Source organism: Dermacentor variabilis, chromosome 9 (genome assembly GCF_050947875.1).
Source record: "Dermacentor variabilis isolate Ectoservices chromosome 9, ASM5094787v1, whole genome shotgun sequence".
Taxonomy (NCBI): Eukaryota; Metazoa; Arthropoda; class Arachnida; order Ixodida; family Ixodidae; genus Dermacentor; species Dermacentor variabilis.
The window spans coordinates 34,725,019-34,749,267 of NC_134576.1; the positions used below are offsets into that span (position 1 = coordinate 34,725,019).

Sequence of the window (24,249 nt, forward strand, 5' to 3'; positions counted from 1 at the left end):
TACAAGAACTATTTACAAGAAATAAACATCAAGGTGCAAAGTGTAACTGGAACACATAGGACGACCCTATATCGGTAGTGCCGATTGTGCATAGCACGTAAAGTTGAGTCCCCAACGCTTGGTCGGGACAACGAGGCCACATTTTTTTCCCTCGGTGCACCGCTCCAAACATTCACAGCCCAATCACCGCCGAGTGGCTTTGAGTATGGTCCGCCGGCATACCAATCACGAATCCTGTACGAGGATCGTCGTGTGATGGGTCCGCCGTCTATTCAAATATTGGGCATCGTCTACGCCTCCTTTCTTTTGCCTCAGTTTAAAGTGTTTGCTCCTCTCCCTAAAAACGACATACAAGAAAAGGCAATAAGAGAGAGGGTTACAAACGTGTAGCAATTATACCCCGCGAAAAGCCACAGAGCCCAACACACTTGGCACAATAATATACTATAAACAAACAGCACCTGCGAACTCATGCGGTACCCGCCGTGGTTTCTCAGTGGCTATGGTGTTGGGCTGCTGAGCACGAGGTCGCGGGATCGAATCCCGGCCACGGCGGCCGCATTTCGATGGGGGAGAAATGCGAAAACACCCGTGTACTTAGATTTAGGTGCACGTTAAGGAACCCCAGGAGGTCGCAATTTCCGGAGTCCCCCACTACGGCGTGCCTCATAATCAGAAAGTGGTTTTGGCACGTTAAACCCCATAATTTAAAAAACTCATGCGGTGTCGCCCCGTCACCCGCTCGTAACTGCGTACACCCTTTGGAAAAAACCGACAGCGTAGTAATTGCGAGTCATGCTTCAACGAAAGTTGTCAACGCGGTACTTTAGGCTCTGTACACTTGCTGAGTAAACGGTTGCTCAGAAAAGGGTTGTCAGGACGGCCAATTGGCCAAGGTCTCAAAAAGAAGTTCTCACAACGGTCCCAAAGGGAACAGTGCGCGCAGTGAATGATGGGTACAGCCCTTACGCGTTCCGTGACGTAATTATCTGCGCCTGCTATCGACCACCAAATGCGCCCATTGTATTTTGTGACGAGTTCCACGACGTGTTGTACAGCATTCCAGTCCTACTCCCTGGCTCTAGTATTTATGTTTTGGTGATTGCAGTTTTGCTGATATGTTGTGGTGCAATCCATCCAGTTTCTTCTGGTTCGTCTGAAAGGGCCAACTTGTCGATATCTGGGTGGATTTTAATCTCACTGAACTAGATAAAAGCCTCACACGCACTGCGTCTATAGCCTCAAATTTATTGGATTTGATACTAATCACATCACTTAAAACTATTTCTTCACTCACTCATTTGTCTGGACTAAGCGATCATTGCATTCTGCATTTGATAAGCAATGTCAAAAGCAACATCCACATAAGCAACATCAAAAAAGTCATTCGGGATTACACAAGGGGAGATTTCGCCTCAATTAACGTCGAACTAGATGTGTTCGCTAATGCATATCTAAATAATTTCGAGCATCGTTCTGTCCATGATACCTGGGCAGCATTCAAAAACTGGGTTCTATCGGTCATAGAAAAGTACGTGCCTTTGCGCAATGTTCGCAACTTCCCGTTCCGCGCGGCTTAAGCCAACGCTAAACAGACCTCTTCGTAGTGCTTCAGTGGCTGTGGTGTCTCTTTTTTTTTTTTTGTAGTGTTTCAGCCAGTCTTCGACGTCTTCGTTCGCCTTGCCCGAAAAGAAGCGTGGTTCTCGCAGCAGTGTCCAGTAGCCAGCCTGCACTGCGTAAATGCTTTCTGGTTCTACACTGGTGGGGTCGTCATTGCTTTCTCCGGAATCGACCATGCCCGTTTTTGTGATTGTAAACCGACCAAGCATCTACTCCCTCGGACAGTCTGTAGAGCTGGGTCATGCAAGATTGTCCTAGATTTACCCCGCGCCGCCACCAAAGATGTTACGAAGAATGTTTATTTACAGAGGGAAACGAGGTGCAGGAGGAAGCCAGAGGGAAGGACCAGCTGGCGCGGAGTACAGCCGAACCAACGCGCGCACACTCCACCTGTTCTTTCACTGCCTCAATCACGCAGTGCTGCGACAACATTTACATAACCATATTTGCATTATCTCTTACATAGTACACAAGAAGCAACCAGTCTGCATTTCCTGCTCAAATATGCGTTGCTTGAATCAAGCACTCCCACTTCGCCTCCCCTTGTCAACACAGTGCGGCTTCGCTCGAAATCACGGGGCCACAGTTCTGCCTGTCATCATCTGGTGGTGCTTGCCAGTCCTATGCTGAGTTGGCATGGTCACTATATGGAGGTACATCGGCATCCCCACAACTAATTCACAGTTTGTGCAAAACGCAACAAGTAATGATAAGCTCGTTCCTTTTCTCAACAAAAGTCTAGTGCAGTAGCTGGCCGAACTTGCCCTTGAGGTCCCCTAGGGCATTATAAATTCTCACTCTTGTTGCCGAAATGTTTGTGCTAAAAGCACGTTGTCTTGCATTTAGATGCCCACAGATGCGAAATAGTGTCATGGCGTAATCATGTAGTGGATAAGGAGTATCTCCAAGAAGATGGGACTTCCAAGAACAACAGAGTCCTGGCAACCGCTTGGCAAGCCTGGACTTTCTGAAAATTGTGGAGTCTTGAATTTTGCTGGAATCGCCCAATTGTGACGTCCAGAAACTTCATGTAGTCGCACACAGCTTGCAGAGTCAAAGATGAGTAGCTCCGCCTGTTTACATACGTAGAACGCACCTTTTTAGCAGAGCATCGGACACTTACGTAGGAGTCATTGATACATCCAGTTATACTGGGCATACCGGCAGCTGCAATAAAAAGAGAAATGAAAGAACTCATGTGACAGAAATGTAAAATTTAGGCAGCTTAACTGAATGCATATGCTTCCCTTGAATGAGCAGTCCTTCCGCCTAAATAGGGATCGAGTTTAATCGGGCTGGGTTTATATGTGACGATACAAGCCCGAATCATGTCAAAATTCTTAATGGGGAAACATCACGTCACAGACTATTGTTGCGAAATATAGTGCATGGCATGAAACTGTGAAACATCAATAAAATTCTTACTTGCTCCAAGTCTGCTCACAGCTGGTCAAAATCTGCAGGGAATGTTACCAGCTCCTTGGCAATTTCTACCACATAATCAAGCATGCGCTCAACAATCCTAAATGTTGTTGCATCCCGAATGCCGAATCTAACGGCTACATCCCTCAGGTACGCCTTGATTGCAGTGAACCTGGAGAAGTATACATATGTTAGGATCAATCAGCATAAGCACCCTATCACAAGGAATAGAGTACAAGGATTACATGCAATAAAATGCTAACCGTTCAAATAATGGTATGCCCTTCAATCTCTTCAGGTGTTAGTACGGTAATGGAGCTTACAAGCTTTGTGCCTCAAAATCAGGAAGAGCGGGGGTATTGGCCATGTATGGAATGTATTTCTCGCTCCTTACAGCTTTTGGAACGGAAATAGGCGTGGAAGCCCGATTATTAGCTGCTGCTTTTATCCTTTTCCCTATGATATATGTACTGGTGTGCTTAATGTCGTTAACACTTTTACCATTTAACATTTGCAGCCGAAATATACAAGATAGACAGCTAGTTAGCTTGTGAAAGCTATAGTGCGCATACAAGTGGCCCTTGTGTACCCTCCTTTTCTTCGGCATTTACGAATGCGTCTTTACGGACCTCATGCTGGACATTTATGCAGTGTCAGTAACCTTCATATCCAATAAAGAGAGACAGAAACAGAATTTCTGCATGAAGGAGTCTAATGTAGATTTAACGTCAATAAACATTTAAGGTATTGAGTTACATTGCACTGTAAAAATACAATCGCTCAATCTTAATGCACACCTTGTGCGTTTTGATCGAGTGGCCGTGCCTAAACGGACAGCATAGAATTGCATTATATCTCACTACTTCAAGAAAGCACCATGTAAGATTATGTGAGCAGGCGCACAAACTTAAAGGGACCCTGAAACGCTTTTGACGATTTTCTACAAACGTATTGAGTCGTAAGAGTAGGTCCTTCTGATCAATAATTGACACATCTAAGTGCTCCGCGTAAAGCGTGTAATTTATTATAAGGTTTTAAATATGCACATCGCTGCCGATCGCAGCGCATTGCTCGGCGGAATTTTAAGCCGCCCCTACCCATATGACCGAAATCACCCATGCGACGTCAGTGGGGCGAGCTATCCGATTGGCTGACAAGGGCGCGTGATCGATAATTTTTCCAACTTTACGGTAAACAAATTATCTTCGTAATAGTTGTAATGTTAGTTAATTTGTTTTTATGAAAAGAAAGTAACATAAAGAGAATGCACAAGAACAATTTTTCAGTACACTTAAGCACTTCCGGCACACAGCGTGTGTCGTCTGCTTGTGTTACAACGTACTCCATTTTGAAGAGAGCTCCGCGGTCAGAGTCGGTCGCAGTCTTTTCGCGATCTCTATGATTGGACTTTGTTGCCTTGTGGACTGCAAACGTAGCGACTGGCAATATGTCAAGCTGCGACATCGTGTCCCTCTGCAAGGCAGCGTACGAGCGAACTGCCTGCTGCGCATCAGACTGCCGCTATGCGATCGGCGCCAGGATTTGCGCGTTTGTGGCCGTCATTTTACACCGGAAGATTACTAGCGCAATAGAGTTTTAGGGCAGACGCAAGCGCAAGGGGACAGAGTCTGGCCGCTTAACTGTGCCGTAACGGGATGAGCCATGAGATGAGCAGAAGGGCAAATATGAATGGTCTGCATGGTGCAGCCACCTGGTGGCACAAAGCTCAACCATACACAGTAGCAGCAACGAAGTGTATTCTTCTTTGCTGCTGGTGTGTATTTTTCGCAGGAGTGTAATCATCAACACGTGTTTTTATAAATGTTTAAATTGTTTTACACTTGGTTAGAGCAATATTAGCGCTTTGTTTGGCTGGTTAAGCGCTGCGCCAACAAGTGTATGGACCGTGAAGACCGATCAGGCCGCTCACGTACGTCTACGCTAATGTTCCTTCATCAGCTTGAGTTTATGCCTCCAGTCATTTGCCGAAATGACCAGCTTGCCTGTGGTTACCGGAATACAAAACACGTTCGGCGCTACGACAGAATGCTTGCAACGCACGCTGCTTCGATAGCTCTCGCTTGGGGTCGACGGCCAAGCGGCTAGCGGAGAGGTCTCGCGCGGGCGGGCTCCAAAACAACCGGAAGTGGACGATGTGACGTCGCATCGTGACGCTGAACCAGTGAAGGCGGAGCTTAGCCCCGCTCGCTCGGCGAAGGAGTTGAGGAGGAAAAGCATGGCCAGGGAGGAGGGTAACGTCTAATCGCTTGTAGCTCCATTAATACGTAACGCTTCACTTAAATTGTGGTGCGAATGTTCTACTTAAGCTGTACCCTACGCGTCTACAAAATTTGTCCGAACCGTTTCAGGGGCCCTTTAAAATAACTCTGACTCACCATATCATAAGAAGCCAACAAACACTGACACCAAGAAACACATAGGGGAAATTACTTGTGCTTAATAAATGAAATAAAGAAACGATAAATTAATTGATAATAAAGTGGATGAAGAAACAACTTGCCGCAGGTGGGAACCGAACCCAGAACCCATACTTCGCGAAATGCAAAGGTTGTGGGTTCGGTTCCCACCTGCGGCAAGTTGTTTTTTCATGCACTTTAATATCCATTAATTTATCGTTTCTTTATTTCATTTATTAAGCACAAGTGATTTCCCCTATGTTTTTCTTGGTGTCAGTGTTTGTTGGCTTCTTATGATATGACTAATAAAACCCCGCCCTTCGTTTAACCCGCTTTCTTCTAGTTTCTGACTCACCAGAGAAAGACCAGAACGTGCTGTTCAGCGTTTTTGGAAGGTGATCCGCCACAATTACTGCGAGGATAGAACTCCGAGCCCTGAAACCTCCTTTCAGGTTGTCCGCTACAGTTCTGAAATCTCTGATGTGCCTGCGGAACTGAAAACAAGCAAATATTTAACAGATACAATAACGAGATATCTGCGGTATTAAAGTGGTGCTATGCTTACCTCTTCATCTGTGCATTGCCGCACAACGTACTCAACGAATCCTACAATCCTCGGGCATTTGCGTGGCGGTTCAGAGAAGGCCTCCCAAAAGAAAGCTTCGTACAGCACCTGCGTCACCTCGTTATCGCTGTCGGCCGAGCTGGAAGAGCTGCTCTCTTCGTTAAACGCAAGCTCTACAGCAGCAGTGAACGTAGCTTTTTTGCCAAGCATCAAAATATTGTGCGCATGGCTCTACTGTAACTCCAGACCTGAACATATAACCGACTTATATGGGAGTCGACTGCGCCCACTCTCATTCAACCGTTGGCCGTCGGTGTCGCTTTTAGGACCAGTTCGTCTGCTATATTACTGCTGATTGGAGCGGCGTTGTAATTACAACGGCGGCAGTTTGTTGTAACGACTTGCTTGCATATTTGATGATTTTTGCGAACATGGTGACAGTGATGTCGCAAGGCTTTGATCGGTCATTTGGCTCGAAAAGTTGACTGCCTGAACCTAAAAAATGTCCGTGCTTGTAGTCCGCTGCTCTGTAAAATTGCGTTAAATAGCCGCTCCTATTGCCTTTTTCACGCAGCAACAAACCTCATAGCTCTTGCGCATTAAGTCACATTGTTTGTAGAGTTCGTAAAATTCACAATAGTTTCATTGTTTTAGTTGTAAAGTCTGCTTCTGCGCTTTTTAGAAACTGGTATGCACCGTAACTTTCGACGACAGAACGATTACCACTCACTTTAACTCTTAAAAGTTGTCGGTGAGTGTGTCGTAAGTTCAAAAAGAGAATCACGTATACAGCTTCAACGTATCTTTCGCACCACCGTTATGCTGCCACCGTGTCAAGCAGAAAAGCTAGATTTGAAGTTTGGAAATAGTTCCGTAACACGAGGCCTGCAGTGCAGCACGTTTTAAAGAACGGAGATCCGCTTTTCAAGCCATCAGCTGGCCTAGACATTAAGTAATATTAAAAAAGAAGTTGTGCTCACCTTTCCTTGAAACCGACTCGATCAATTTTTTGCAGACCTCGAGCGCAGGAATTACTTGTGATAATGTTCACCAGATTATCTGCCTTTATTGCAACACAGATCAGTAAGTCCTAATGTAATCTGTGACATTAGACTATCTGCAATCAAGTTAAGAAAGCTAGTTTACCCATGAATCTCTTAAAACAACATTTTTCTGTCTCTTACGGAGGCTAGGAAAGTTAAAGTTATGCCGTCTAGCATTAAGGCTGCCACCTGTATTCGTTGTTTGCGCTTCTTGCGCAGTTCCTCCTCCTGTAGTCTCACTATAAAAACGCATAACATTCGAAAATTCCGTTTTCTTTTTATAGTTGTGAATTGATTAATTCCCCACGAATACAAGCGCGTTGTGCCTGGCGAAATGGCAGCACGAACATTGCATCAGATGGCGGAACAGACGACAGCGAATGGTTATAACTAGCGCCACTGTGCCCTTACGTTCTGTGACCCCAGCGGGAAAGCAGTTGAACTAGACCAGGCGTGCTGGGCAAGGGACATCGGTGCAGGTCTGGAGTTCAGTATGTTGTGGCTGCGCGTACCGTTTCCGCCTGAACACAGAAGTGATGCTGGCTATTTACGCCCGAATCCATGCCTCGGTGTCAAAGCAATTAATGAAAGAGTGATCCGGCGCGGAGCCAGTTGATCCTAAACGACCAGTGGAAAGCGCGAAGCCGCTCCAGACCGCGCAGTGAAATTCGGATTCGTTGCCGCGGAGCAAGAAATCCGGCTCCCAATCGACCAGTGGAAGGCGCCATGAAATTAATTACATCAATCGTGCTTTTCCATCAGCAGGCTTACAGAGTAGAATAACACATTGTCAAGAGCGTCACTTCAACACGTTAACTCTTTATTCGGTGAACCTGCGGCCAGCAAACCAAGTCGCATTCCAAGCACAATGATAGCGGCAAGCCACGTGGGCGATCGTCGAAATAAGATCTGCGGGTCAAGCGCGTTGGCTTTTATAGATGGCTCGTCGAATTTTGCAGCGTAAGCGCCGGTGTCCGCGCTCCTTCCAAAAAGCACTACACAATTCGTGTAACGCATAAACCTGATTACACAAAGTTCGGAGACAACATACACAACCGGTAGAATCAGCGATAACATTCGAGTAAGTTCCAAATTATGCAGGCGCGTCTTGCGCTGAGCGATAACCTCCAGTTGTTAGTGAGTTTAACATACTATCAGGAAGAAGGATAAATATGTAAACATTTCAATATTGCCGCGTTTTAGCGGCGGTGAAGAATCAGTCAGTGTTTAAGTTAAAAGTCATGAATCTAAGTCGTTATTGTTTAATTTGGCAAGGTCGTTGGACGTCAATAATCGTAGCTCATCGCTTCGTGGCCTTGCAAACACATATGTGAAATTGTTGCAATGTTTACGACGTATTTATAAAAGTCATAGACCTACTTAGATATGGTATATAATACACCAGATTGGTCCGGGTTAGCTGCTTTAAGTGGTGCGTCTCACCTAATTCTGAGAGCTTTTTTTTTAATTTTTTATATACAATGTTGTATGATAGATCAATATGTTTTTATTTCATGATTTCCAATAATATTGTAAGAATAATTGCCTAAATAATATATCGATTAGTTCCCAATGGTCAGTGCACTCTGACTTTTTCTTTTGAATTCAGCAAGCCTAAACTAATTCTCTGCAGTTGATCGCGAGCGAAGCGATTTTTCCGTTTCCATGCAATGAGACAGAAGCCTCTGAGGTAAATCCTCCACTTAATGGATCAGTATCAGCGGAGATGCAAGGCTATATCGCTACACTAATTTGTCTGTATCACCCTAATGAAATCTTTACGCGAGGTAAGGCTAGAGGAGTGGAATTTATTATATAAAATTAGACGCGCGCGCATTAGTGGTGGCAGAGGTTTAATTCACGTTTTTCAAATGAAAGTTAAGCAACGTCGCATCGTCACATCCATTATTTGAGCTAATTTTTCGCACGCGGTGCATAGTGCCGAATACCGTTTGCGTCGATATCGCAGGTCGTGGCGGCCAGTCATACCTATTGCAGCGAAGCTGTTTACCTCTAGGCCCTGTATGCATCCCCGCAAGCGTCCAAGGGGGGGGGGGGGGAGGTGTACCCTGGACGGCTTACGTCTCTATTGGAGACACGGCGTGTAGACCGGAATGGAGACGGGTTGGGGAGAGAGGCAAAAGTGTGGCGACGGCGCTGCAGAAATGGAGATGGGTGGAGGAGAGGCGGAAAATATGGCGACAGCGCTGCAGCTATGGAGACGGGTAGGGGACAGAGGAAGAAAGTGTGACGACGGCGCTGCAGCAAGGAAACTGGTAGGGGAATAGGGGGAAAGAGTGTGGCGACGGTGCTGCACCAATGTAGGCGGGTAGGGGGAGAGGGGGAAAGAGTGTGGCGACAGCGCTGCAACAATAAAGATGTGTAGGGAACAGATGGGGAAAATGGGGTTACAGTGCTGCAGCAATGGACACGGGTAGGGGAGATGGGGAAAGAGCGTGGCGACAGAGCTGTAGCAATGGAAACAGGAAGGGTAGAGTGGGTTGAGTGTGGCGAGAGCGCTGTAGCAATGGAGACGGGTAGGGGTGAGGGATAAAGTGTGTGCCGACAGAGCTGCAGCAATGGAGGCAGGCAGGGGAGAGGGGGAAAGAGTACGGCGACACTGTTGCAGTGTGTGACGATGGCGCCTGTGCACGTGGCCCGCGCTTCTGTGGTTATAACGTCACGCGCGTCAGAGGTGCCGGTGTGTCTGCAGCAGTTGCATGGGAGGTGCGCTGACCGCGGCGGCGCTTGTGTCGGCGTAGTGTGGTGCCATATGAAGGAAATGTGTAATTTCTTAATGTATGCAGCCTAAACAACGGCCCTGGCAATCCGCCCCCATGTAAATGTTGCGGACCCAATATTTTTTCCGGACATGCTGAGCCCAAATAACGTGTTTTAGCATGACAGCTTCTCAGTTGAATTCCAAGAAACTGAATAGTAGGGAACTATATGTGTGGCATGTTGAAAACAGCACCGAAACAAGCCACACAATAAGCAGGCGGGAAAGCTGCTATACTTAAGGTAGTGATTATGTCTTAGACTTCCCGTACGGACCTTTCGTACACGACCGCTCAAGTTGTCTCGGCAACGTTGATCATATGAAAACGTGCATACCGTCTATCAAGCACAAGGCCACGAGACTTGGTACCCAAGGGAGTTGCACAGAGGAAATGGCGGTAGTGCCACCATTTGTTGTTGCATCCGTCGTCCCCCACTTGATCCACACCTGCTGTGTCGCAAAAGCACAGGCAGCTGCTACGAACATGAGGACTGCCATGACTGCAGGCCATCCTGTGAGGCGGAGGAGGCTGCACAGCAACTGCCACCCTGTCTGGTCAGAGAAGGAGAGCGTGATTTGATGTGCATACCGCTCGCTTGCACTAACGCGGACAACGGGATATTGCTAACCAAATTCCCCGGGCTTTTAAGTTTCGAAGGAACAGTAGGAAATTACACATGCAATATTGCTACTGAGGTAATGCCAGTACTGCTACGTACCACAGCCAAGTTTCTATGTTGCGTTGCTATTCATCAAACTTTGGCTCCCCTTGGCCGCAAATACTATACTCACATTAAGCCCTGATCATTTCAGTAGGTCAGTAGTAACTGGTAGTTCCAGGCATGGCTCGCGTTCACCGTGGTTTCCTACACAGACTCTACATAGCCTCGTCTACTGGCTGATTGATAGCTGCACTAAGCAATACCGTTATCTTGTGGTGTGTCATGCGAATGTAGGGAAGCATGGTCATTGGTTGAACCCGCGTCCGCAGGACCATCAGCCTTCCCTCTCATTCTCAGTTATATGTTATAACATGGCCTTATGTCGCGTTTGCAGCGGCACTAATAAATAGTATAATACGTCACGACCAATAAACAACATAAGTAGTAGAAGCGTCTCTCATCAGCAGATCAGAAGACAGACGCATCAGAAAGACATGAGTAGGTCCTTCACCCAAACAAGTTATATACTGAAGCACTTATTGAATGCGTTATTTGGTTGTCATCATTATCATCAGTCTGGCTACGCCCACTGCAAGGCAAAGGCCTCTCCCATACTTCTCCAACTACACCGGTCATCGGCAATTCACAATTGTTCCTGGCTTGTTTTTGTTTATTGTTGTTTCTTTACTGTTCTGTACATTTGCTCTAACATTGTCACAAGGATTAAAGCCCTCCCTTATGTAATGCCTCCGGGTCTTTAAGGTGAAAATAAATGAAATGAAATGGGCTAATTGCTGCCATGTTGTCCCTGCAAACTTCTTAATCTCATCCGTCCACCTAACTTTCTGCCGCCACCTGCTACGCTTCCATTCTCTTGGAATCCAGTCCGTAACCCTTAATGACCACCGGTTATCTTCCCTCCTCATTAAATTACCTGCCCACGCCCCCCATTTCTTTTTCTTGATTTCAACTAAGATGTCATTAACTCGCGGTGTTCCCTCACCCAATCTGCTCTTTTCTTATCCCTTAACGTTACACCCATCATTCTCATTTCCATAGCTCGTTGCGTCGTCCTCAATTTAAGTAGAACCCTTTTCGTAAGCCTCCAGGTTTCTGCCCCGTAAGTGAGTACTGGTAATACACAGCTGTTATACACTTTTCTCTTCAGGGATAATGGCAACCTGCTGTTCATGATCTGAGAATGCTTGCCAAACGCACCCCAGCCCATTCTTATTCTTCTGATTATTTCGGCCTCATGATCCAAATCCGCGGTCACTACGTGCCCTAAGTTTATGTATTCCCTTACCACTTCCAGTGCCTGGCTACCTATCTTAAACTGCTGTTCTCTTCCGAGAGTGTTAATACTACTTTAGTTTTCTGCAGATTAATTTTTAGTCCCAGTCTTCTGCTTTGCCTCTGCAGGTCAGTGAGCATGCATTGCAGTTGGTCCCCGGAGTGTGGTTTGTCGCTATTACTATGCAAACATGCCATGGGGCCGTTGTCACTGTTTGTATAATTTTTGATTCCTCCTTCTCGTTTAGTTGTCCGAGTATTGCATAGTGCGATTTCTATTGTACCTAAAACCATCGGCAAACTTGCTTTATTTCTTGTTCATGCGTACGCACGCTAATAACATAAGCTGACGCCATCGAAATGGTCACCATCGCCCACTGAAAACATATGAACTCGGCACACGCATTACACGAGCTTCGGCAAAGCTGTTTTGTCTTTTCATTAAGGACTCTTTGAAATCTACTGAGCATGAGCGCTTCTGACTGTTCAGTTCACGTTGCAGACTGTTTTAGTACAAGCTCTAATGTTTATGAATACTTAAATGAGAATGGGCCGTTAGCAGGACAGATCCTTCAAAATATTTCTTGCCTTTCTTGCCGTACAGTTGCAGACATCATAAATTCTCACCTTGCTTGACTGTCCCAACTCTTCTCCAGTTATCCTTCCAACTACATCGTTTTCTTCCATTTTCTCAGCGTCCGTTCTGAAAGATTTCAGAATACTTTTCTCCCGAAATTGGACTCTGGGAAGCACTAATCATTACGCAATGATTACAAGCAAATATTCATGAAAAAAGTGAACATACAAAGAGTTAGCAAGCTTTTCATTGGTCACTTTACTATACTTTCGCAACTATCTTTCACAAATCGATCGGATCACAAGCAGCTTCGAATATTGCGCATGCATATGATGGAATTTTGAGTCGTTCAGAAGGGTTGGAAATATGATGCCAACTTATTATAAATCAATGAAGGCCGAGACACTTTTGTGTATATACTAGTTAAATTAGCTTGGGGGGGGGGGGTGTCTCTAGTTCAGTGACAAACCTTTGCTTACTCATTTTTTGTGAGGAGACGGGTTGTCCGATCTTGAAGAGCTTCACGGAAATATTTAGGTGACTTTGGATCGTTTATCAGGTCTTCCACTTTGTCGTATACCTTAACTCGCTTCTTGTCCACTAAAATGAGCTTGTCCATGTAGTGCAAGTACTTTGCTTGATTGCACACCATAATTCGAGTCTGAAGGAAAGGTGTGGAAAGAACGGCAAGGTTACATTATAATTCACAGCTGAAACAAAATCACATCGTGCACGTAGGCAAACAGTTTAGTGCTTGATTTGTAGCCCCATCTTTATAGACGAGTCACATGAAGTACCCTACGGGAGAGGGAAACACGTGCCTTAGAGGCCGATCATGTGGACAGGGAGCAAGGTGCCTGTTCTCTCGGCTGTTCAGTGGCTTGTTCTATCGGCTTTCCATGTCGCTAAAGAAAAAAACACTGTCTGCGTGGAATAGGTTCGAATTGTGGTCAGGCTGTATGATTCGCCGGATGAGCAGCTTGGGTGCATATGTTGCCCGTTTAGTACCCATACTAACGATGCTGCTTAAAACATCTTGAGAATTTCATTTCGTATTCCGCAACCATTGATGTCTCTAACCACCAATTTTTTGAGCACCTGCGCACAAGCTAAGTGCATAGTTTCTTGGTTTCAACCGCTACTGACACACAGCACAGAGATCTGGAACACTGGCAGCTAACTCTGAAAGATTTAGTTGTGATGAAATCGGCCATAAAGCGACCGCATATGACCAATAAGACCAATATGACCACACGCACACTCGCGCGCGCATACAGATATTGCGCTAAAGAGAAGACAATTCCTGTATCGTCGCCAACGCTTTACCAAAGACACCATAGCCGCTGACTACGGGCGCGCTCCGCGGCCCGAGCCCCATCTGAAGTTCTCCCGGGAGTGGGGTGGCAGAGACTCCCCCACCCCCGACAATATCGAAGTCTGCCCCTTCTCTAAACTGTTACTGCCAGACTTCTGCTACCCACATCATTTGAGATTTCTTTTGGGTTACCTCTATCTTTTCACTTCAATTTTATTGTGGCTAGAAGCTTACTACATCATTGCTGGACGTTCACGGATTGTAATTCATACTTTCTCTTTATTTCAACAAATCCTAACCATTGGAAGATAAGCGCATTAGAAGCTCCAGCCGCGGCTACCTCACCGGTTTTCTTTTACTTGAACATTTTTCTTTTATTTTCACTTTGAACACCCTACAAAGACACAATATAATTAAATACATGCCTAGGACAAAGCTTATATTTTAAAGAGAAGGAGGTAGCCAATTAACAATAATTTCTAATGGTATGGATATCGTATGTCTAGAGAATTAATATGCTGCTGTATATTCACCTCGCTTCAAATTTCTTGGTGAGGTTTTGTGACCCTGAAAGAAAACTGCAGACTACAGTGACGCCTTTGGTAGAGTCTTTTATCAAAGCGTTTGAAATGCACGCGAACGGTATTTGTCACAGCAGTGCTTCTCTTCTCAGTAAGAAATGCTAACGATACATGTACAAGCGCAAATCCGAGAGGTCCTTTTCTTGTCTTAGGAAACTGAAAACGTACTTTCATTCGACATTGAACAAACCCATTTGAACCGCCTGGCAATTTCGCACACTCTCAAAGAAGTCTCCCGCAAGATCAATTTGAATAAAATTGCCGACGACATCTTTGCTAGATCAATTGCGCGAATGAAGACTTTTTCACTGATGGTGAAATCATCGCGTCAGACAAGGAACTGATCTCTTTAATAGGAAAGAGAAAAGCGCCAACTTACAAGTCAAAGCAAACTACCCGGCTTATAAAACAACGAAAAAAAGTTATACAAGGGAACGAAAATTACGTGCATGGCAGTGCAAGCAGGGTGAGGCTCTTTGGTACACAAAGACGCTTGGTTTCGCTAGTTGTCAAGCTCTCTAGTCTATGCTGTGCATTTTCCTTATTAATCCTTATTCGTCATATACTCTCTTAGCAGCTCAATAACAAAATCCACATAGTTCCCAGTTGCTCTAGTCTCCTCGTGCTTTTGAGAAATCGATGTGTCTTATTTATTTATTTGTTAATATATTTGTCTATTTGAGCACCTGATAATTTATCACTCCATAATCATCTGTCTGGCCACCGGGAATAAATGAAACAAGTGGCATAAGACATGCTTTGCCAAGTTATTAAACTATTGCGTTATGGCGTCCCATTGCGTTCTGCTAATAATTCTAGTTATAACTTCTCTTCAGAAATTGTTATATAATGTAAAATATTTATATATGTTATCTCGCATATATATTCAATTGACCTTTCGTCAGGCAAAGATTTCTTGATTATATCCGAGTATTAAAATTTTCACAAGGCATTTCACGGCTTTTTTCATTGATGTACTCGTACATTTGTGCGACTTAATACGTGCAAAACACATATATCTTCCTAACGTGCTTAACTGAATCCGCTTGTCGCATGGCTAATCCGAGAGACGCCAGTGTCTTGGTGGTGCGAGGGTATTCAGGCTGTGAAATTGAGATGTCTCCTACTATAAGGTCTTGTAAATACTCATATAAGCCCATCACTTCAGTGAAAAATTCTTCGAGGTCACATGAAGTTTCTTCAAGTGCAACTGTTACCAAAGAGAGAGAGAGAGAGAGCGTGTGGGTGTGTGTGGAAGAGACTGCCGCTGAAGATGTTGCTCATGCTCCTCCTCCTCCTCATCATACATACACACATATATATATATATATATATATATATATATATATATATATATATATATATATACAGTCGCAATATTAACAACAACAGTCGTAGAGTGCTATTCAAGAGGCACAGCGGCGGGTCGCCTTTAAAATAGGGAGTGCAACTGCGACTTCTTCACTGCGCCTTGACAAAAACGCTTATGCCTACTCGCGTGGTCCTCTTCTTCATTGGAGTACTGGCGTGGCATTTGCGTCCCTCCGAAGGAAGCATCGTCCCGATGCGCAATTTAATCGGGACAACGGGACAATAAGACACAGCACAAGTGGACAGAGTCCCACACACAAAAAAACAAGAAAAACAAGCAAAACTTAGGTCGACAAGTACGACTTCATCCGTACCACATGCCCCAATCGAGTATATGTTTGTGGTGGCTGGAGCTATTGTCACTGTCGGGAACGACCTCGAAATTCACGTCGCTCAGGCGGCGCTCTGTACGGCCCAAAGTACCGTCTTAGGAGTTTTTCCGGAGTCCACGACCACGTATGGATATCCAGACCCATACTTTGTCGCCGGGAGTGTAGAAAACGGACCTGTGTTGAAGATCGTACAGTTCTGCTTCTTGGTCTTGCTGAATGCAGCAGATACGTACCCGGGCAAGCTGCCTGGCTCCTTTGGCGCGCTGAGTAAATTCGTCAACGTCGTTAGGTAGGTCGTGAAACTCGTGCGACAGCATGGCATCCAGCGTTGTCGTGGCTTCGCGAACGTGGACCAAGCTGAATGGTGTCATTCCAGTAGTTTCCTGTCGAGCGGTATTGTAGGCGAATATTAGGTAGGGTAACCTTTGATCCCAGTTCTTGTGTTCTATGTCGACATACATGCATAGCAAGTCGGCGAGGGTCTTATTAAGGCGCTCAATTAGTCCGTTCGTCTGGGGATGATAAGTGGCTGGTTTCCGGTGGCTTGTAGCACTGAGTCTGAGAAGCGAGTCTAGTAGTTCGGCAGTGAAGGCAGTTCCCCTGTCTGTGATGAGCGCTTTTGGGGCGCCGTGCCTAAGGACGATGTTTTCAAAGAAAAAATGAGCTGCTTCAGCTACTGTGCCCCGCTGTGTAGCTTTCGTCTCTGCGTATATATAGCGTCAGATAATCGGTGACAACAATGATCCATCTGTTGCCGGTTGTAGAAGTTGGACATTGGCCCAGGAAATCCATTCCAACTTGGGCAAATGGCTGGCCTTGTACCTCGACCAGATGTGAGAGACCTGCGAACTTGCCGGGAGGTGCTTTGCGTCTTTTGCAGTGCGCACATGTTTGTACGTGACGTTTTACAGCAGCGGGTAGCTTCGGCCAGTAGTACTTCGATCGGAGTCGGGACAATTCTCTTGTGTAGCCTAGATGACATGCGGCGGTTTCATCGTGGCGTGTTTTAAAAGTTTTTTTCTAAGTGATGCCGGTACGACAAGCAGGTACGTGCTGCCACTGGCCGAAAAGTTCTTATATAGAACATAGTTCCGGAGGCAAAACGACGGCAGTCCCCTGGCATAGAGTCGCGGAACGTCTTTACTTCGTCCTTCCAAGAAATTAATGAGTGGAAGTAGCTCTGGGTCGTGGCGCTGCTCCTGTGAAATAGTGACGGCGTCGACAACGCCAAAAAATGCAGCGCCCACGTTCACGTCATCGTTACCTGCGGACTCGACGGGTGACCGCGAGAGGCAGTCTGCGTCGGTATGCCTTTTTCCTGATTTGTAAACGATGGTCATGTCGAACTCCTGAAGCCTAAAAGTCCAGCGCGTCAGATAGGTCCTTTAAGTTAGTCAGCCAACAAAGCGAATGATGATCGCTGACAACCTTGAATGAACAGTCATACAAACACGGGCGAAATTTGATAGCAGCCCACACCACGGCGAGGCATTCGTTCTCGCTACTTGAGTAGTTTTCCTCCGTGCGAGAGAGAGTTCGGCTAGCGTAGGTGAGAACTTCTTTAGAGCCGTCTTGCCAGTGCACCAGTACGGCACCCAGGCCAACATTGCTCGCATCTGCATAAAATGCTGTAGGAGCATGCTGGTCGAAGTGCGCAAGAACAGGAGGCGTTTGCAAGCATTGGCGCAGTTCTCTAAATGATCATTTTCCCTCCACAGAAAGTGAACATCGTCTTGTGTCAGGCGTGTTAAGGCGCAGCAATACATGAAAAATTCGCAGTAAGATGTCGGTACTGACGCACAGCTCCAAGAAGTGTCTCACTGCTTTCATATCGGATGGTGTGGGGAACTTTTCCACAGCGTCTATTTTGGCTGGATCAGGTCGCACACCTTCGGGACTCAAGACGTGGCCGAGGAAGCACAGTTCACTAAAACCAAAATGACATTTCTCAGGCTTTAACGGCAGGCCAGCCGAGCGTATGGCTTGGAGAACAGTGAGTAACCGGCTTAGGTGCTCCTCAAATGCAGCTGAGGATACTATAACGTCGTCTAGATATACCAAGCACGTTTGCCACTTGGGCCTGAAAGCGCGGTTTCCATTAGACACTGAAAAGTGGCAGGCGCTGAGCACAAACCGAAAGGAAGGACCTTAAATTAGTAAAGGCCGTCGGGTGTGTATGTGTGTGTGGGGGGGGGGGGGCGGAGGACATGAAGGCAGTTTTTTTCACGATCTCTCTCATCAACCTCGATCTGCTAATACCCGTTTAGTAGGTACATTGATGAAAAATAACGTGCATGCCGCAGCCTGTCCCGCGAATCGTCGACGCCTGGCAGCGGATAGAGAGAGAGAACAACTTTAGTCAAAATGCCTGCAGAGTCGGTTAGGCTACCTCCACGCAGCGAGGACAAGCTTTTACTGCGACGCGGCCACTACGTCAGTCTCGTGCATTGTGCTCCTCAAGGTCTTGGTTCCTCGCTAGACGTCTTTCTTCGTGACCTGGTTTGATTTGTGCTAATCGATGCAGAATCGCAAACTATTGTCTTTCTTTTTTACTAAAGCCACGGGTGACGGCCAGGGACTTTTCGAACGTTGTATCACATCGCCCTCAAGCATATTCTCCACTTGTTTTTGAATCTCTTCGCGTTTATTTGGAGCTACACGGTAGGAATTTTGTCAAATCGGCCGCGTAGTGTCATCTGTGATGAAACGGCGCTTGGTCAGTGGTAGTTGTGTGACATTTTACACAGTCGAAAAGCAACCTTCAAACTGGTGTAGCAGCTCCAATAGGCGCTGTCACTCGGCAGAAAGAGGAGCTCACGTCGACAGACAAACGAGTCGAGGGCGAGACGGTCGTTGCTTGTAGAGCGAAACAATATCTAACTTGGCTGATGTCGCAGTATACGCAATTGCGGTACCCTTCTGGATGTGACGGCGTTGGTTGCTGAAGTTCGTGAAAAGGACTTCCGCATGCCGATGAGTCGTGTCGAGTACGCATGTATAACAATGGAAACGCGTTGCGTGAGCAATAGTGCAACGATTTGCTCTGCGATCACATCCCCGTGGTAGGGCTCCTTGCATGATACAGATACAAGGCGGCGGGATCGCGGCTGAGTGTTCCCATCTTCGGCGATTCGCAAACGCCCATGTTGCCCGTCATTCATGGTGTCGCCATATGGGCTGGCAGAAAATGTCACCGTACGTTCCCGAATGTTTTTGACTGCGCCGTGACCTCGCAGAAAATCCATACCCAAGATGAGGTCTTTTCAGCAATCGGAGAGCCTTACGAAAGTGGCCACGAAGCTGGAATTACCGATGTGGATTCGGGTGGTGGACGTTCCCGTTGGTGTCATTAGCTGACACCCGGCACTTCTGATGTGGGGCCCTATCCATGGCGTCTTCACTTTCTTAATTCGTTCGGCCAGCCCTTGTCGCATCATCGAGACGTCTCCGCCAGTGTCAACAAGTGCGGTGACGGGATGTCTATCCACCAGAAGGCTGAGACCGGCACGGGCAACGTCGTTGGCGTGAGTATTAGTCGTTGTCCTATCGTCTTCATCGGCATGAGTAGTCGTCATCGTCAGGTCATCTTCGTGGAGAGCGTGGGGGGTATTTTTGGCGTCTCGACACAGGGCAACCTCCCCCGCGGAGTTCGCTGCCGTTAGTTTCCCCGGAGCGGACTAGGGGAGCGACCACCCCTGCTGACGTCAGTGGTGAGGCTCTGACGTCAGCAGCGGTGGTGGTGGTAACATCCCTGTAGAATCAGTTCTAGCCTATATGTACTTAGGCGTAAGCCTGTCCCACGACCCTTCCTGGAATGCGCATGCGACTAACGTAGTTTCATCAGGGAACCAGACCCTTGGGTTCATGAGGCGTCACCTTCGCCATGCTCCACAGCACGTCAAACTACTTGCACACAAGTCACTTGTCAGACCGCAACTGGAATAGGCCGCCACCATCTGGAACCCTCATCAAACATATATCATCAATTTACTCGAGTCAGCTCAGAATATTGTGACTAGATTCATCCATTCTTTATATTCATATAACATCAACATTTCACTCTTAAAGGCAGAATCTAACTTGACATCTCTTGCTTTTCGTTGTCGTATCGCCCCGCTCTTTCCTTATAAGAAATTATTTACAGCTCGCTAAGCCGCCCAGCTTACGTGACGCCATTATCTTCACGCATGTCACAGCACACCAGCCATCAACTCCAAGTTCCTCGTCGTCGAACACGAACTGTCTCTTTTCAAGCTTCATTTTTTCCTCGAGCGGCCAAAGACTGGAACGACTAACCCTTCAATGCCGCTGCCACATTATGTCAGTCACAATTTCTTGAAACTGTTCAAGCTTCTATTTCAATGTAACACCCGCGTTTTCTTGTGTCCACATGTTAACCACCCCTTATGTAATACCCGAATGGGGTGTTTAAGGTAACAAAATGAAAATCAAAATGAAAGTACGATTTTCAGTATATTGCTTTTAGTCCCGGCTACCCACAGTCAAACGGCCTCGCATACAAGGTACAAGTAGCAAAGGGGATTCTAATGAAAACGCATGAAGCAAATCGAGATATCAGGATGGCCTTGCTTGCTTATAAAGTACAGTACCGCTGGAAGGCAGTGGGGCATCGGCGGAGCTTCTACAAGACAAGTATGCCGGACCTCGGAGGTCATCCATTTTTAAACATTGTCAAGCATCGCCAGACGGACAACCAGGGACATCCTCTCTCAGCACTGAGCCAAGGGGACGTGGCGCGCCTGAAGAAGCCTTCATGGGACACAACAGCGTGGTTGTTGGATCAATGCGCGCAGCCAAGATCTTACAATGTGGCCACAGAAATGTGGGGGCAATTGACGCCGTAATAGGATAGGCGTGTTGCCGACACAAGAAACCATTTTGCGTGAATTCACGGATGACTCCGAGGACCTCACAATCGACAACGACGGTAGCACTTCAGCGTAGAAGCTGCTACTTTCGTCAGCTGAGGCAGCGATGTCAGGTCCTCCACCGTTAAAATCACAGAGGATCGAAGAACACCACGACAATTCGGATATAGCAGAAACTGAACAAATGCCTCAAGAGCGCTTTGGTGCTTACGCCTGACACCGTACTAACCGTGTACTAATTCTTGTCTAATGCTGTAAATAAGTGCTGTTTATTATTTATAGTAGTTTTTTGAAAGAAGTAAAATGTATCGCACATGTAGCACTTGAAGTGCTCATTGCGCGCTTCAGCTATGCGTGATACAGATCTCGAACCAAATAAAGCAGAACTGCTTTCAGATCTGTATATAAGCGAACCCCATTCCATAAACCGCGTCTTCTCCCACTGGCCAGCCGGCGTATGATGTCATCGATACAACGAAAAGTGGGTAAACATAGCGCACCTGGTTCATGCAGAATTAACCACGTCACACAGCTCACAAGCTGCCAGAAAGCCGCTATGTACGATAAGTCTATGACACGTAGTGGAGCATGTAAAACAGACGGGTCAATGCGTCGACTAGCGCCTAAGGCAACACGGAAATTCATTGAAGCGAGCCCCAAATTCCAGTTTGCCTCTGCAGGGTGGATAGCGCGGCTGTTTCCCAAGGTTGGACGAAACCAGGAGTCTATATAAACACAGGGATCAACTAGCGCAGGAAATTGCCGAGGCGTTTTACTAATGCAAAAGACAACGAGAGCACGTGCGTGAGAATCTTCTTTCAATTTGCACTGTTTTGAGGTAGATTTCCTTAGGCTTGCGAAGTGCAATGCCAGCAAATTTTGATATCGTGATCTTACTTTAGTTCGCGTCCTTCCAAGTCATTTGCATGCGCAGACGTTGTGGTTTCAACATATATGACTGTGTCAAATAATATCTTTTCAGTTGTTAGTAGGCCCTCTTCTAGAGTTCTTTTGTCATCTTTGTTCGTTCACACTATGACTAATACTGTTTGGTGATCACAGCAAGTGTTCGTTAAATTTAGGCTGCTATAGATGAGACTTTATTCTTCGGGCTAAGCAGCACAGGCACTCGTGGAAATTCAGATGTTCTCAGTAACTTTGTTTATATGAATTCGAGCCGGGCAGGTTCGGAGTCAGAAGTCATTCTCGACCGAATCGCATTTGCATGCATCTTGCCAAGTGGGTTGGGCGGGTCAACCCACATCTTGGAGGCTCAGTTGACTGCACTCGCTTCATGGTCTGCTTGGCCTAACATGCTAGCGTTTTTGTGACCCTGAGATCCGGTTTTTCTTTTTTGGCCAAGACAAGACTTTATTAGGATCATGGAAACGTAGTCGGTGATTGAAGGGAAACAGACACGCGTTTTCTTGGAAAACTTGCCTTGTGCCTGAGCAGGCCTTTTTTCCCGATAACTTCTTTAAAGACACGGCTGGCCACAATGGGATCCAAAGCGCTTAGCGGGTCATCCAGTAGGTAGACATCGCTCTGGCTGTACACTGCTCTGGCGATGGAAATGCGCTGCTTTTGGCCGCCACTGAGGTTGCTTCCCTGCGAAAGAAAAGGAAGAATGAAAGTTACCAATGAAGTTCCGAGTAAGCAAACAATTTTCTTGATTGCACTATTACAAAATTAAACGACGGATGCTCTATAACATCCTTAAATATGTCACGTGCATGGCAGGTGATTTTTTTTCATGGGCTCACGGCAGAAATAGCATAGCGTTTCGGTTGGCATTCACAAACTCTGCCAAGTGTCTAAGTACCAGCAAAACAATTGAGCCATCCCGCGTTACTTTTCCAGGCATCGATGATGGATCCAGAACTCAGCCCCCGGTGGCGCGGTCTGCCCTTTAACGTGCATTTCGCCTCTTGTCGGAAGAGAGTAGAATGTGGCGCTAAATGTGATTCACGATAGACGTTTACAGCTTTTTCATTGCAACATACGCATGTAAAAGCACACCGCGAATAGGGTAGACTGAGCCTCAACATAATTCACAAGTTATTAAACAAAATTCGGTATTTTCTTTGCGATCACTTTTTATTCAAGCATCTGTCACAGCTACCTGTGCTCAGAACCTTTCATTTTCGAGTTGGAGATGCATCGGGAGCGGTATTGAAGATCGTAATACACAAAATTTAGTATTATTGCCTGCTATAGCTGTGGCAAAGCTTTCTTTCACGGGAACGTGTACACGAATGTCTACGAATCATCTCTCCCCTTGACCTTTCTTGCAGGAGCCCCTAGAAGGCTATGGAAAGATCGCACATTTTTCGCGATCGCATTGTGTTTGATAATCGAATTTCAGTCTACCAGAAATTAAAACTTAGTGATACTTACGTTCCATTTTTACAGCTAAGTGCTGTATTTAGGATAACCGTATGCCGTATTTTAGGATAACAAATCCGGAAGGGTAAAATCTTGACAGTAAGCGTATCGCATGGGATGTTTGTGTAACGCTTCTTGCAGTTACAGGTCGTCCAAATGACTAGGTTTGTAATTTGATGCATCTATAAAGTAAAATTTCACGAAAGCTGTTCAACGACTTTTAATATTTTACCGGACTTTATGTGCACGCATCTGTCGGATCAAATTTTAGCCGTTAGGTGTTGGCTAGTCAGGTGTATCTTAAATTACTATTGCTCAACTTTGAACTTACTAATAAATGTAAATGCTCATAAAGCAGTTTTATATATACAAACGAGCATTTAACCGAACAACCAACTGTTTCGATAGCTTAGAAATCTTCCACAGATAAACTTTTTCGTGTTGGAGAGACATGAGAATTTTATTGCAGAGCAAGGGAAGAAAACAAGAATTCGGCCTCGAAACGTAATAAAAATAAACGTGTCAGCCTGTAAACACTCGTGGAAAGAGACAGTTCCAAAAACAAGCGCTCACCCATATTGGAAACCAGCGCAAAAATCTTCCTTATGAGTAAGAAAGCAGAGTTCCTTTAGAGATAATGAGTAGACAGTGGTTAAGAAAATACTGAGGTATAGGTACCAAACAACGCTTATATTTCATGTGATTTGTTTCAGCAGCTGTTTGAACATGCAGTAAATGCGCTATGCTTACGCAGTCCTTTTAACTGTACCTTCTCTCCAATTTCGGTCATGTCCCCAGTGGCTAGCATGTTGATGTCATTTATGAGCTGGCAGCTTTGGATAACACGATGGTAGAAGCTCAGGTCCAACGGCTTCCCGTAGAGAATATTGTCCCTGACAGTCATGTTGTGAATAGCGGGCAACTGTGGAACAAAAGCTGTGCGACCCTGAAGAAAAAGAAACACGTTATTGTGCAGCAGATATTTTGCAGTTATAGTG

The 24,249-nt window shown here is 46.0% G+C and overlaps 1 protein-coding gene across 1 annotated transcript in view; it reads right to left on the minus strand.

Annotated features, from left to right (window-relative positions):
• LOC142592599 (ATP-binding cassette sub-family C member 2-like) overlaps positions 1-24,249 on the minus strand; it is a 244,672-nt gene that overhangs the window by 82,233 nt on the left and 138,190 nt on the right. The window contains exons 15-19 of the mRNA XM_075704136.1: positions 24,021-24,197; positions 22,307-22,474; positions 12,858-13,039; positions 12,429-12,504; positions 10,182-10,398 (exon numbers count right to left, since the gene is read on the minus strand). Coding sequence (XP_075560251.1) covers positions 10,182-10,398; positions 12,429-12,504; positions 12,858-13,039; positions 22,307-22,474; positions 24,021-24,197 — 820 coding nt within the window. The remainder of the gene's footprint in view (positions 1-10,181; positions 10,399-12,428; positions 12,505-12,857; positions 13,040-22,306; positions 22,475-24,020; positions 24,198-24,249) is intronic.